At 50.6% G+C, this 15,077-nt stretch overlaps 1 protein-coding gene across 1 annotated transcript in view; it reads left to right on the top strand.

Moving 5' to 3' along the window:
* LOC103750795 (IgGFc-binding protein-like) overlaps positions 1 to 13,276 on the top strand; it is a 41,260-nt gene extending 27,984 nt beyond the window's left edge. The window contains exons 11-19 of the mRNA XM_008854042.2: positions 844 to 1,417; positions 1,758 to 2,374; positions 2,901 to 3,444; positions 4,202 to 4,773; positions 5,117 to 5,690; positions 7,351 to 7,550; positions 9,960 to 10,343; positions 12,754 to 13,025; positions 13,143 to 13,276. Coding sequence (XP_008852264.2) covers positions 844 to 1,417; positions 1,758 to 2,374; positions 2,901 to 3,444; positions 4,202 to 4,773; positions 5,117 to 5,690; positions 7,351 to 7,550; positions 9,960 to 10,343; positions 12,754 to 13,025; positions 13,143 to 13,152 — 3,747 coding nt within the window. The 3' untranslated portion in view covers positions 13,153 to 13,276. The remainder of the gene's footprint in view (positions 1 to 843; positions 1,418 to 1,757; positions 2,375 to 2,900; positions 3,445 to 4,201; positions 4,774 to 5,116; positions 5,691 to 7,350; positions 7,551 to 9,959; positions 10,344 to 12,753; positions 13,026 to 13,142) is intronic.
* Positions 13,277 to 15,077: the final 1,801 nt, after the last annotated feature.

Genomic DNA, 15,077 nt, shown 5'->3' with positions numbered 1-15,077 from the left:
ATAGGCCTAGGACTCAGAGAAAGGAACCTTGCAGTCCGAATGTTGACAGCACTAACCCACCAGGACTGAGTCTCAAATGTGAGGACATTTATACCCGGATTACAGACACAATCCAGGTCTGGTTTTTTCATAGCAAACCCAGGGCCTATAGTGTTAGAACATGGGGATCAGGTCTCACTCAGAACCATTATCAGACTTGGGCAGATGCTGGGAACAGCCATGCTTGTGGTAGACAGCCCTTCAAAGTCTTGTCTCCTGTTTCCACAGACCCATGCCAAGGCATTACCTGCCGGCCACAGGAGAAATGCACAGAGAAAGGTGGCCAGGGTGTGTGCATGCCCAACTATATTGCCAAATGCTGGACGTGGAGTGGCCCTCACTACTACACCTTTGATGGCTCAAGCCTGAACTTTCATGGCACCTGCAGCTATCTTCTGGCAGGAACTGAGTGCCCTGGGTTTAGCACTGAGGGCCTGATTCCCTTCACCATCATCACCAAGCATGAGAACCGGGGCAACCCTACTGTGTCCTATGTGAAGAGGGTCACTGTGACTACCCACAACACCACCATCTCCTTCCACAAGAAAAAGAATGGCAATGTCTTGGTATGATCAGCAGGATGGTTCCCTGAGGGCCATATTAGGATCTCAAGGAAGAATGGGGGGAGATCTAGATCAAGCAAGAGACCTAGGAAAAAAAATCAGATGTGAGTGCTTGTCCCCTAAAGCTTAGATTAGTAGACTATAATGTCAGCCAGTCAGGAGGAAGGCCTTGGCAGGAAGGAGAAAGGAATGAGGGCATCTGCAGCTCCCATGACCCCTGTTGGCCTCCCTCCCTCCCCAGGTGAACGGAGTGCTGACAACCTTGCCTGTGTCCTTGGCTGGTGGGCGGATTTCAGTGATTAATGCACTCTCAAAGGCTGTGCTGGTGACTGACTTCAGGCTGCAGGTCACCTATGACTGGAATTCACTGGTACAGGTTACGTTGACAAGTAGCTACCATAGCGTGGTGTGCGGGCTCTGTGGGAACATGGACAAAAACCCCAACAATGATCAACTCTTCCCTAACGGCACAATGGCTCCCTCAATGTCCACCTGGGGTGGCAGCTGGCGGGTTCCAGAGTGGGACCCCATTTGCTGGGATGAATGTCAGGGGTCCTGCCCAACATGCCCTGAAGATCACCTGGAGGAGTTTGAGGGACCTGGCTTCTGTGGACCTCTGATACCTGGCTCAGGGGGTCCCTTTGCCAGCTGTCATGCCCATGTGTCCCCCGAAACCTTCTTCAAAGGCTGTGTGCTGGATGTCTGCCTGGGTGGTGGTGGCAAAGACATACTCTGTGAGGCCCTGGCTGCCTATGCTGCTGCCTGCCAGGCTGCTGGCATCACCATCAAGGACTGGAGGACGCAGGCCGGCTGTGGTGAGTGGTGGAGAGCAGGCTGGAGCCGGGGGTCTGACCTTGACTTTGCTGGGCGGGGCTGGGTCACTCCCCACCTTGGGGTCTTCCTGCTGGGCTCTCCCAGTCTCTGTTCCAGGCTGTGTCTGGCTGTGTCTGGGGGTGTCTGGCTGTGTCTGGCTGTCTGGCTCAGGATCTCTGCTCGCATGTTCTGTCTCTCCTTTGGCTCCATTGGCATCTCTGTCTCTGTGTCATTGGATCTCTCAGCCTCCCTGCCCCACCTCTCTCTGTGTCTCCTCCCATCCTGACTCCAGTGGACACACCAACAAGATTTCTCTCCTTTCTTTCCTTCATCTGCCCACAGAGATCCCCTGCCCTGACAACAGCCACTATGAGCTCTGTGGTCCACCCTGCCCAGCTACCTGCCCATCTCCTGCACTCCGGACAACCCCAGATGCTTGTGAGGGACCCTGCGTCGAGGGCTGCCAGTGTGACAAGGGCTTCGTGTTGAGTGGCAAGGAGTGCGTTCCCCTGGATGGCGGTTGTGGCTGCTGGGCCAATGGCACCTACCACGAGCCAGGCAGCGAGTTTTGGAGCGATGCCACCTGCTCTCAGTGGTGCAGCTGTGGGTCTAAGGGTGGTTCCCTGGTCTGCAAGCCTGCCAGCTGTGGGCCAGGCAAGGAGTGTGGCTTGTTGCCCTCTGGCCAGCTTGGCTGCCAACCCACCAGCACAGTTGAATGCCAAGCCTGGGGTGATCCGCACTACACCACTCTGGATGGGCACCGATTTGACTTCCAAGGCACCTGCGAGTACCTGCTAAGTGCACCCTGCGAGGCACCACCCACGGGCACTGAATACTTCAATGTTACTGTTTCCAACGAGCACAGGGGCAGCCAGGCGGTCAGCTACACCCGCAGTGCCACTCTGTATATCTACGGCCTCAGCCTGACCCTCAGTGCCAAGTGGCCCCGACAGTTACAGGTGAGTTGGCTGTGAGCCACACAGAAACCCATGCTGTCCTCAGATGTGCAGTAGAGGATGAGCAGTGGGCCATTCTCTAGTGCACAGGCTCACTCCTGTAATCTCAGCACTGGGAGGCTGAGGCAGGAAGATTGCAGATGGTTTCAGGCAAGCCTAGGCTGCAAGTCAGGCCATTTTGGTTTTTAATTATGTGCATGGGTGTGTGCATGTGTGGGCTGGTGCCTGTACTGCCCAAAGGCATCAGATTTTTTGGAAGTAGAGCTCCAGGCAGCTGTGAGTCACCTGATGTGCTAGGAATTGAACTCAGGTCCTCTGGAAGAGCCATACCACTGAGCCATCTCTCCAGCCCCTGGTTTCCTTTTGTTTGTTGAACAGAACATAAACAAAAACAGAAAAGTGCCAAGGACACTGCATCTCTTTGCTATTACATATGGGTGGCAGCCTACTTTGGGTCCCAGAGCCTCTGCATAGCAGACAGGATTTGAACTGTATCACCACTCACTGCCTGCCCCTCTCCCCACACCAGGTGAACGGAGAGTTCGTTGCTCTGCCCTTCAAGCTGGACTCCCGACTGCAGGCTTACATAAGTGGCTCAGATGTAGTGATCACCACTGCCTCTGGAGTCTCCCTGGCATTTGATGGGGTCAGCTTCCTGCGCCTGCGTGTGCCTGCAGCCTATGCGGGCACCCTTTGTGGCCTGTGCGGGAACTACAACAAAAATCCCAGTGATGACCTGACAGCAGTGGAAGGGAAACCTGAGGGCTGGCAGGTGGGAGGTGCCCCAGGCTGTGATGAGTGTGTGCCCGGGCCTTGCCCAAAACCCTGTACTCCAGAGCAAAAGGAACCCTTCCGTGGTCCTGACGCCTGCGGGATAATCTCGGCCCCAGACGGCCCACTGGCAGCCTGCCACAGCCTCATACCACCTGAGCAGTACTTCGAGGATTGCTTGTTGGATGCCTGCCAAGTTCAGGGCCATCCAGGAGGACTCTGTCCTGCAGTGGCCACCTACGTGGCAGCTTGCCAGGCCGCTGGAGCCCAGCTTGGAGAATGGAGGAAGCCGGACTTCTGTCGTGAGTACTGACCCACACAGTCTCCACGTAGACGGGGTCTCCCCCACCCCTTCCAAGGGCTTCCTGCCTCCATGGAGCTCGAAGTCCACCCTCCTTCACCCCTCACCCCCAGCAGGTATCTCCTGTCAGAGACACACTTTGGCACTTATACACTGAAAAACATGAGTCCTATAGGCCTGGGGAGGGACCCAGTTAGACACCCGCAGTCAGAATCGTTGTGTGCAGACCACTCTGGGAGACTTAGAGCTCAGATATCCTATTGACTGGGACATGAGCCAGACACAGTCATATCACATATCACAGAGGCCTTGTAAGTTTCACCCTGGTCACACACTGGAATAATACAGCTAGCCACACAGAAGTGGCCTCAGAGCCCTGGGTAGACTCTACACTGCCTGCCGCACACTGGTCAGGACCTGCCCCGGGAAGATCCACATAGATTGAGTATGGAGCATCTCCTCAGGCAGATCTCCTGGGTCAAGGCCACGTCCTCAGTGCATAGTTGGTTCTAATCCATTCTGGTCAGATACACATAGTCAGATCCACCAACCAGTCACTTGGTCTTTGGAAGTATAGCACACCCTGCTCAGGGAGACCTGGCTGTGCCCCTCAGTTCTGAGATCCCACAATGGGTTGCCCTGTCAGATATTCTAGGTCAATTCCTATAGCTGTTCAGGTTGCCCCAGGCAGGCTGTCTCACCTGAGGCCAGATTCCACCATTGCCCCTATCTGACTCTCCTCTGTCCTGTCCTCACAGCCTTCCAGTGCCCTGCCAACAGCCACTACCAGCTCTGTGGTGACTCCTGCCCCGTGAGCTGCCCGAGCCTCTCAGCCCCCGAGGGCTGTGAAACCACCTGTCGTGAGGGCTGTGTCTGTGATTCTGGCTTTGTGCTCAGCGGTGACACCTGTGTGCCTGTGGGCCAGTGTGGCTGCCTCCATGATGGACGTTACTACCTGCTGGGTGCCACCTTCTACCCAGGCCCTGAGTGTGAACGGCACTGTGAGTGCGGCCCAGGTGGCCAGGTCAGCTGCCAGGAAGGTGTAGACTGTGGGCCCTATGAGGAGTGCAAGGTAGAAGAAGGTGTTCAGGCCTGCCATCCTACGGGTTGTGGCCGCTGCCTGGCCAGCGGGGGCATCCATTATGTCACCCTCGATGGAAGAGTGTATGATCTGCATGGTACCTGCTCCTATGTGTTGGCCCAAGTCTGTCACCCAAATCCTGGAGAAGAGGACTTTTCCATTGTGCTTGAGAAGACCTCAACTGAAGATCCCCAAAGAGTGGTGGTAACTGTGGCGGACCAGGTTGTGATCCTGTCTCACGGGCCACAGGTGAGTGGACATTCCCCTGCCCAGAGTTCTGGTGAGGACACAGCCCCACCCAGACCTCACTCTGTAGCCTGCAGGGGGATGCTGGCCAACTTGAGAGTCCTGGGAGCACCACAACCCTACCCTGGTGGTTCTGAGTTTGTAGGGAAAGGTGCCACCCTGGAGTCTGCTGAAGACATGGCCCCACCCTGAGAGTTTAACATGGCCTCACTCAAGTCCAACTAAAAGGGACTTAGCTCTGCTATGAGCCTCTGAGATAGACAAAGCCCCACGCAGAAGCTATGAGGGCCTGTGTTAAATTGAGGTGCTGTGATCCGCCCCCATCCTAACTGACCCTTCTACCCAGGTAACCGTGGATGGTGAAGCTGTGGCCCTGCCTGTGTCTATAGGCCGTGTGCGTGTGACTGCTGAAGGTCGAAACATGGTTCTGCAGACGAACAAGGGGCTAAAGGTTCTTTTTGATGGCGATGCCCATGTCCTCATGTCCATCCCTAGTACCTTCCGCAAACGTCTCTGTGGCCTCTGTGGGAACTTCAACGGCAACTGGAGTGATGACTTTGTGCTGCCCGGTGGTGCAGAGGCCCCCAGCGTGGACGATTTTGGAAATGCTTGGAGAGCTCCTGGCTCCACTGAGGGATGCATTGAGGGCTGTGGGCCCCAACGCTGCCCTGTGTGCTTGGCAGAGGAGACAGCAGCATATGAGAAAAATGAAGCCTGTGGGCAGATCCGGGACCCCAAAGGCCCCTTTGCTTCCTGCCACCAAGTTCTGAGTCCCTCAGAATACTTCCGCCAATGTGTGTATGACATGTGTGCCCATAAGGGTGACAAAGCCTACCTCTGCCGTGGCCTGGCAGCCTATACTGCGGCCTGTCAGGCAGCTGGCGCAACCGTGAAACCCTGGAGGACAGACAGCTTCTGCCGTGAGTGTCTGTGGGGCCCCTTGTGGGACTCCTGGCCCCTCCCCTGTCTGCTGCTCAGAAGTCCCTGTCTGTGACAGGGCTTCCTCCTGCCCAGCCACAGCATCCTCTGTCATTTCCCTCAACTTCTGACTCTGAAGTCTCAGACTCCAGTCAGTAGCCCCCTCTCTCCAGACTTCATGTTCACCTCTCCCCAGGACTGTCCCCAGCTCTTTCTCTGGTGACCTGAGAGGGAACGGCATGAATTATGATCCCACAAAAAGCCTGAATCTGTGCTTTACTGACCTTCCCACAAACCCTGTATCACAGCCTCAGGGTAAGGACAAAGCCAGTTGGTCCCCAAATCTAGGCCAGTACACCTCCTCCAAATTCCAAGGGCAGGGACATATAACCCCAGAGTGTCTGTGAACCATCATGTCCCAGGGCAGAGCCATTTCTCCTTCAGCCTCCTGAGAACAGGTTCCAGACCCAGAGCCACCGTCCACTCCATAGCCCAAGAACTGTCCCTATAACAGCAGACACTGTCTCCAACTCTGAACTCTCCCCAGAGCACTAGGTTCATGCATCCGTGGCTTCCTGGATACTTTTCCCTGGTGGTCCTTAGAGTCCCTACACCTGTCTCCAACTGAAACCAGCATGTCTCACCCCACAGCTGATCCTTCTTCCCTGTTCCAGTGCCCATCAGATGACAGCCACCTTAGTCTGCAAAGACTTAGCCAGAGTCTAGAGCTTTGCCTGCTTTTCTATGGTCCCTGACTCAGAACGTCTGACTCCACCTCCCCATCCCAGCCAAATCTCTGTTTGATTTTCCCAGCGCACAAGGGTCACTTTGTCCATTTCTGCTTGTCCCTGTGAATGCAGCTCTTTACCACAAGATTTAGGGCTCCTTCTGTTGTTTTCTCTGCAACACTGTAGTAGGCTGTGGTTCTGCAGCAAATGCTTGAGAGACACTGTTTTTAAGGAGGAGTTATGTTGTCTAAGGTTTCAGATATTTCTGTTGAAGGGGACTGAATATCATAGTGGGAGGGGCATGTGGCTTCATTGCATCCAGAAGACAGAGAGAAACAGTTTCCATTACTTCCCAGTAATGCCATAAAATTATGGATCCATCAGTAGCTTATGCATTGACAAGACAGAGCCTCATGATTCAATCACCACTTAATGATTCAGCCACCGAGGGAGCCATGTCTTCAACACATGAGTCTTTCCATCCTTCCCCCTAAAATCCTCATATCCACATCACAATGAAAACTATATTCAGCCTATCTCCAAGAGTCCCCAAAGCCTTAACAGTTCCAGCATTGCTCAAATGCCCCGGTCCAGAGTCTTTTCTGAGAGTCAATGCAAACCCTTCAATGTGAGCCTCTTTAAAAATCAAAATGCAGTTACACGTATTTTGATTTGCAATGTTCAATGATCTAACAGAGTGAAAATTCCTAAATAAAAAGGAGGATTGGACACATATGAGGGAGAATTGATACCAAAGCGAGAGCGAGAACAAAATCCAGCATGGCATGGTGTGAGCCTCAAAGGGCTGGGGCAGGCCTACCCGACGGCCTAGCCAGCTGCAGGCACATAGGCTCTCTGTAGCACTTCTTGCCTGTAGCTTTCAGTAGTCAGTGTCCACAACCGGTGCGACCCATCCTGCCTCCTCTCTCTGCAGCTCTTCAGTGCCCTGCCCACAGCCACTACTCTGTCTGCACACGATCTTGCCAAGGTTCCTGTGCAGCACTCTCTGGCCTCACTGGCTGCACCACCCGCTGCTTTGAAGGATGTGAGTGTGACGACCACTACCTACTCTCAGAGGGTGTGTGTGTCCCTGCCCAACACTGCGGCTGCACCCACAATGGCCGATACTTGCCGGTGAGCAGGGGCTTGAGGTAGGCAGGGTGGGTGGAGGAGACTGAGAGAGACTCAGCACTGCTGTGCTCTGAGTTTCTGTTCAAGGATTGGGACAGAGGAGCCCCAGCAGTTCCCAGCTGTGGGACTTGATGTGAGTCACCTCCCTGTACTGGTGTCCTGTGGCTCCTGTGTCCAGTCACCCCAGGCTTTGTATGTTAAAGCAAGAGACCTTAAATCTCCCACAGTTCTGGAGGCTGAGGGTCACTGGGCTACAGTCAGGGTGATGGAAGGGTGGCACTGTCTCCAGAGGTTCCAGAGGAGAATCTGTCCCTTGCCTCCCCCACCTTGAATGCTCAGTCTCTCCTTGCCTGGATCACACCACTCCAATCTCTGCCGCCACTTGTGTGTGATATAAAATTTCCCTGTGTCTCTCTCTTGTGAGGATACATGTGATTGCCCACCTAAATGACCCGGAACAAATTCTCCATCTAAAGAGCTTTAGCCACATCTGCAAACACCTTTTTTCATTTAAGGTAGCATTCCTGGTCCTATGAACTGGGAATGCGTATCTTTGGGGGTTTGGCCATGAGCCTACTACCCTTCCCACTCTGAACTTCACTTCTTCACCTGCAGAATGGCTGGATCAGCATCCTAGCATCTGAGAGTCAGGCACAATTGGTACCCACCAAGCTCTAGGCCTTGCCCCGTAGTTCATCCCATTCAGCAGAAAGAATGGCAATTCTCAATAGTGTAGTGGCTGGTCCAGCTAACAATCATTCAGTACTGTGATTTTGTATTTAATAGTCCATTTATTCTTGCTAATTGTTTTTCAAAGCTTCCTATACATAAATTTGGTGTAAATGCCAGTTTGTTTTCTAATCACAACAATCCTATGAGGATATGATTGCTGTTTTTCCTATTTTACAAAGAAATTGTACCATAGACCACATGTGCCATTTGCAAAGAGCCCAACTTCTGCTCCTTCCCTCAGGGTCACTGCCTACTGAAAGCCAGCCAGGGTCCCCTAGGCTAGGTCAGCAGACAGCCACCTGCACTCCCCATCCCAGTGCTGAGCCTCTTTTATCTCCTAGCCCTACCCTGACTCTACCTGAACCTCCCGATCTCATTTTCAAAAATAAGGAAATTTATTTATATGACAGAGATAACAATGATCAAAACCAGGAAATGGCATCTTTGACTCAATACTATTATCTACCATCTGTAGATTTTAACCACATTTCATCAGTTGTTCCAGTAAAGTAATCTGTAGTAATTACTCCTCTCTGGCCCCGGATCCAACAGAGGATCAGACTCTGCTTTGTTTTCTTAAAATCTGACGAAATACCAGATTGTGAACCTCACTGGAAAACAGAAGTTCTCAGACTGAGCCCAGGACTAGAGAGCCAGGGTCTGGGGCGTGAGGACCCTGGAAGGGTAGCAAGAGGGAGCAGCTGGTGAGGGAGGTGAAGCCAAGAGAAAGCCAGTCCACGGAAATGTCTTCCGTCTACTAGGGGTCGCCTTTGCCCACCCATACATAGAAAGTTAGCTTATTCGGGATTACAAAACCACTGCCAATGTGCTTCTTAAGACAGTTCTGTTTATTTGGTGTACAGCTCTGTGGCTGGACTACAGGCTGAGCATTCTGCCGTCTCCCCACCTTGCTTCTATATCTGTAGTCACCTGGTGGGTCACGTGAGGCTTCCCTGGTCTCAGATTCACATATTTGCTTTTCATAAGAAAATACCTAATACAAGCTACTTGATGGTGAAAACAGGTTCATGTAGCTCACAGTTTTGGAGGTTGGAAGTGTAAACAGCATAACACAGGCTTGGGTGAGGCCTCCATGACTGCATGATACCATGGTGGGACCATGTGTATGTCTCCATCAATGTGTGGTCTCTCCCTAGCATTAAAAAGCCACCAGGCCAAAATGAAAAGCCACCATTTCAGTCATGGGGATTCTATCCTAGTGACTTTCTTAATCAAATCACTTTCCAAAGTCCCCACTTCAAAACACCATACTTGAAGTGTCCACCCTCTTCATACCATTGACATAACTTTGAGAGCTAAACCCCTGTATGGGTTCAGGGGGACAAGCTATATCCAAATCATAGTAAGTATCCTGAATTGGTAACATTTTCTCCATGTGGTCACCCATCCTCCAGGGGGCTAGCCCAGGTTCGCACTCATAGTAGCTGGGCACAGTTCAGAGTCAGAGACAGAGTACAGGTGGAAGGGACTGTCGGGGCTGTTGAGCATAAATCTGGCACTGCCTGGCTTCTGCTGTTTTATTGACAAAGCATAGTCTGAAAGCCATCCCAGATACCTGGGTAGGGGATGTACACTCCAGTTTTTACTAGGAATCTGCTATCATTTTTCTCTGTATGAATGTATACCATCTATTACCTCTTGGCCCCTTTCTGTGCACAGGTGAACTCTTCGCTGCTGACGTCAGACTGCAGTGAACGCTGTTGCTGCTCTGCAAGCACTGGCCTGACATGCCATGCAACTAGCTGTCCATCCGGTCAAGTTTGTGAGCTCCAGGCAGGAGTCTGGGACTGCCAGCCTGCCCGTGGTGTCTGCTCCCTCCCTGTGGGCGCCAACCTCACCACCTTTGATGGGGCCAAAAGTGCTGTCACCTCCTCTGGCTTCTATGAGCTTTCTTTCCGCTGCCCAGGACTCCAGAATACCGTGCCCTGGTACCGCGTGGTTGCTGATGTCCAGACCTGCAACGGCAAAGATAAGGCTGTGGGCGAGGTCCACATCTTCTTCCCAGATGGGATAGTGACTCTGACCCCAAGCAAAGGCGTGTGGGTAAGTCTGGGCACAGAGGGCAGGGACCCCTTCCCTGGGGTTTCCTTCCTCCTGACACAGTGTCCTACATTCCTGGCTACCTGGTTGCCTTCTGTCCATCTTCTTCGTCCAGGCCTCTGAACTATTTTCTGGATTTGAATTTGTCTCGGTGTTTCAGACTTGGTTCCTTGCCTCAGCCTGAGTCCTTGGGGAGCAAAGTCACATTCAAATATTGAATAGCTTTGCTGCCAGTTTTAATAAAAATACCAGTGGTTACCAGTGACAAAAAAACAAATTTAAATTGCCTTAAGGAAAGATGAACTGACTGGCTATATTCCTCAAAAATCCAGAACTAACACCTCAGGAGTGTCTGGATCCAGATGCCCCAGCAATGTTGCCAGAGGAGTTTATACCTCTAGATTTCAGACTACATTACCAGATCCAGATCCTTACCACATGATCAACTTCATTCTCGAGTTTTCCCCTTCAGGGGAAAGATAACCACCACCTGCCCCAGGTCTACAGTCTACCATCTGCCACCTCAGCAGAAAGTGAGCCAACAACAGTCCCAAGAGTGCATCTTACTGGGCTGCTTTGAACCATAAGCCCACTCCTGAAACCAATCACTGTGGTCTTAAGGATGGAATGCAGTGACTGGCCAGACAAGGGTCACAGGACGTGCCAGGATTCCCCAGATCCATTCTGCGGGAGGGGGGCTCAGTGATTTTCTAGGACTCACCACATAGTTAAATTGATAGCTAAGAGTTATTACAATATTACAATAAAAGGATACAAAGCAAAATCAGCAGAGGTAGAAGGTGCTCCAGTACAGTCCTGAGGGAAACAGGCACATGCTCCTGAGAGTCCCCTACTCCTGGAATCACACAGATGTCCTTAAATTCCTCTGGCAATGACTTATGACAAACCATGTGAAACATTGTCTACAGGGAAGTTCATTTCTGTCTCAGTGTCCAGAGTTTTCCTTGATTGCTGGTCACAGAGTCACCCTCTGCTTAGCATGTGCCAAAATTTCAGACTCCCAGGATAAACTCCCAGGTGTTCTACACTGTTTGTCATCGTGGGAAGATAAGCACAGTTGAGCAGGGATCTCCACCAGTCAGGATCGCCACTTCTTACTGTCACCCTGAAGGGGCCCAGAATACTTTGGTTTTGAGAACAGAGTTAGCCCTTCTCCCTCTGTGCCAGTCCCTGTGCTGGGTCACAGACACGACTCCTCTAGTTCTTACCTGCAAAACTTGTAGCCAGTGAGACTTTCCACCCAAAGTCTACATAGATCCTTCCCTGTGTCTATCCCCGGCCCCAGCATCTAGATCCATGTCTTGTTTTTTACTCCCTTCCTTCCTTCCTTCCTTCCTTCCTTCCTTCCTTCCTTCCTTCCTTCCACCCATCCATCTTCTAAGAGCTGTATCCATCTTTCCCATCTACGTATCTACATCTCCAGTTATGTGACAGAGAGATTCAAATACAAAAGCATTTGGAAAAATGGGAACATCTCTTTCCATGAGGCTTCATCAGGGAGTCCAGCATCAGAAGGATTAATCCATCAACTAGGACACATAGAAGGTGGAAGACAAACTCTCAAGGCTGCTATGTCTGCAGGCTTGGCTAAAGAAACTGAAAGTTTCTCACATGAGTATTATATTGCTAAGGTCATTCTCTACAGACATCAGCACTACAACGACAATTGATAAAGTTGCTTTTTTAGGAATCCAGTTGCTTACAGGACGTCCTGGAGGGTTCTTCCATTGAAAGCTATAACTAAACCGGGTAACCCTGGAATTCCCGTTTGATACAAAATGCTTCGCACCTGACCTTGGAATGCTGCACTGATCCATGCTGTCATCTGTCCCCTTTCTATCCTTGTTAATGTATGCAGAAAGATATTCTCCAAAGATTATTCGGCCAGTGGGATGGCTAAGTGGGTAAAAGAACTTGCTACTAAGTCTACTGACCTAAGACTGATCCTCAAAACTCACATGGTGGAAGGAGAGAACCAACTCCCACAAGCTGTCCTCTGACCTCCATACATGTGCTAGAGCATGCGTGCACACACACACACACACACACACACGTGTGCATGCACACATATACACACACACAATAAGTAAATAAATGTTAAAAATTTAAAGTTAGAGTAGCATTACAGTGGGCATAAATGTGCACAGTGAGCTACGTGAGAACACCCCCCCAGCTGTCTTCCCACCTGTCCAACCACCTTCCCACCTGTCAAGCTGCCTTCCCACCTGCCCATCTCTCCATATAGCTGTCTTCTTCTGGGGTCCATCTCTTTCAGCACCTTCATCTTGCTTGAACTCATTATTTCGTTCAAGGACTCCACCCTGGTAACCACCCCCCATAGCTATTCTGTCACCATGTCCTCACTTCTCCATTTGCCTGCCCCCTCCACCAGGTAAATGGTCTCCGAGTGGCTCTCCCAGCCAGTGTGTTAACATCTGTGTCTGTGAAGAAGGCACCTGATGGCTCCATGCTCCTCCACCAGAAAGAAGGGGTCCAGGTGTGGCTTGGTGTTGATGGGGAGCTGGCAGTGATGGTCAGCGATGACCATGCTGGCAGACTGTGTGGGGCCTGTGGAAACTTTGATGGGGACCAGGCCAACGATGTGCATGACTTTAATGGGATAACAACGATGGAGAAATGGACAGCACAGGACTTCTCCCCATGGTGAGGGATGGAGGATGGAAGCCTTGGGCCTGAGGCAGCCATATCCTCATGGGAAAGTGGTCATTTGGGTGGGTGCTGAGTCTGCAGGATGGGGTGCTAAGTGTCTGTCTCTTGCAGTTACAACTGATCAGTCATTACTGGCAATGAAGACTTCAAGACCTGCCCCCATCCTGGAGGTTAAGTGATTGAAGGATGCTCTCTGTACCCCTTCCCTGTCCCATCCCTTCGCTGAGCCACTGAGGCTAAATTGAGAGCATTGAATAAATATCTCAAACCAAGCTGCATGATAGTGTGTCTGTCTCATATGTCTCCCCCAGCTTTCTCCCCACACCTGATGGTGAGGAGAATATATTAGGAGCAAGAAGATAGATGGTTACATGCACAGACACATGGGTAGATCAAGAAACAGACAGATGAATTGGGGATAGTTATTGGTGGAGAGTTCCAAAGTTGCAGAAATAGATGGTTAAAGGAATGGACAGATGAGAAGATGAATGATTGGATGGAGGGAAGTGGAAAGTGAGGAGAGGAGAGGAATAGATTCTGGCTTTGTCATTTATAACCATGATAAGTTACTCAATTTCTCTGACTCAGTTTTGTCACAGTTAAATAGAATGAAGTCTAGTATTATGTCATAGAATTAGAGTAAGGATTTCATGCATGAATTCAATCAACAAGCCAAATAACAGAAGAAGTGATGGGGACCATAAGGGTGTGGAAAGCAGAGTGGAAGAAAGCATATTGAGGTGAGGGGATGTCAGATGCTGCTGCTGAGGATGATCAGCGAGATAACATTAAAAAAATGCACCATTAGGCCGAGCATGGTGGAGCACGCCTTTAATCTTAGTACTCAGGAGGCAGAGGCAGGTGAATCTCTGTGAGTTCAAAACCAGCCTGGTCTACATAGTGAGTTCCAGGACAGCTGGGGCTACAGGGAGACCCTGCTTTTAAATAAATAAATAAATAGATAGATAGATAGATAGATAGATAGATAGATAGATAGATAGATAGATAGATAGATAGATAGATAGATAGATAGATAGATAGATAGATAGATAAAATAATAAAGAAAGAAATAAATAAAATGCACCAGTAGTTTTAGTAACATGGAGATCTTTTGTGACTTATGATCAGTGGATGGCTGGAAAAGCCTTATTGGAACGGGTCCAAGAACAAGAGAAGTAAAGACGCTAAGTTTAAATTTTCTCTCAAGGAGTTTTGTGTGAACCAGCCAGAGCGGTCCTTGTGTTTTTATCCTCCTACGTTCCGCTTCTGTGATGCTGGGGCAGAGCCATTGGAGAGCTGGAGTCAGTTTGTAGTTTGAGATTGTGGGTGAACATAGTGATGGGTGGGGATCTGGATGGGTGCTGAGGGCAGTGTGATCATGAGGAGGTAAAGGACCATGAAATTATGACCAACTTGATGGATGTTGGGAATTAAGGAAACTTGGAGTATTGGCACTAAAGATATTAAGATGATGGGCAGAAAATGGGGCTTTGTCAGGGCTGTTGTTTGAGAGCCAATACTGTCTGGATGCAGATCACTCTTTCCCAGGAGGCTGGGATCTCTGGGGCTATTATACTCACTATGTTCCCAGCAAAAAGATTAAGTGTGGCCATGGGAGTGACAGCTTGGTGGAAGAATATGATCACTGGACAAGCAAAGAAGGCACTGAGAGGCCAGTCTATTCACAGGATCAACTTGAATTTGGAGAAGAATTATGATGGGAGCACTATAGGCATCAATGGGCCCTCAGCTACAACCACAAAGAAAGCCAAAACAACTTGGGAGTTAGCAACACTAACTACAAGAGTGGAGTACATCCCAAAGAAGCTTCAGCATTAGAAGGTTAGGGCCGAGGGAGAGAGAAAGATGCCAATGTGGCTTTGAGGAGGGGGTGAAGGGGTAGGCCTGCCCCATCAGTGAGCATGAGGGTGGGTTAGAAGTAGGCTGTTCCCACCTGCAGGGCAGCATGGAAAGTCAGTTCTTAAGAAAGAGCAGGTGGTAGTCACAGCAAAAAAGCAAAAGGTAGCTTCAGGGCCTGGAGAGTTG

The sequence above is a fragment of the Nannospalax galili genome, unplaced genomic scaffold (assembly GCF_000622305.1).
Source record: "Nannospalax galili isolate Female #2095 unplaced genomic scaffold, S.galili_v1.0 scaffold886, whole genome shotgun sequence".
In the NCBI taxonomy this organism is placed as follows: domain Eukaryota; kingdom Metazoa; phylum Chordata; class Mammalia; order Rodentia; family Spalacidae; genus Nannospalax; species Nannospalax galili.
Note: the sequence above shows the minus strand (reverse complement) of the source record. Positions and strands in the feature narration are given on the sequence as shown.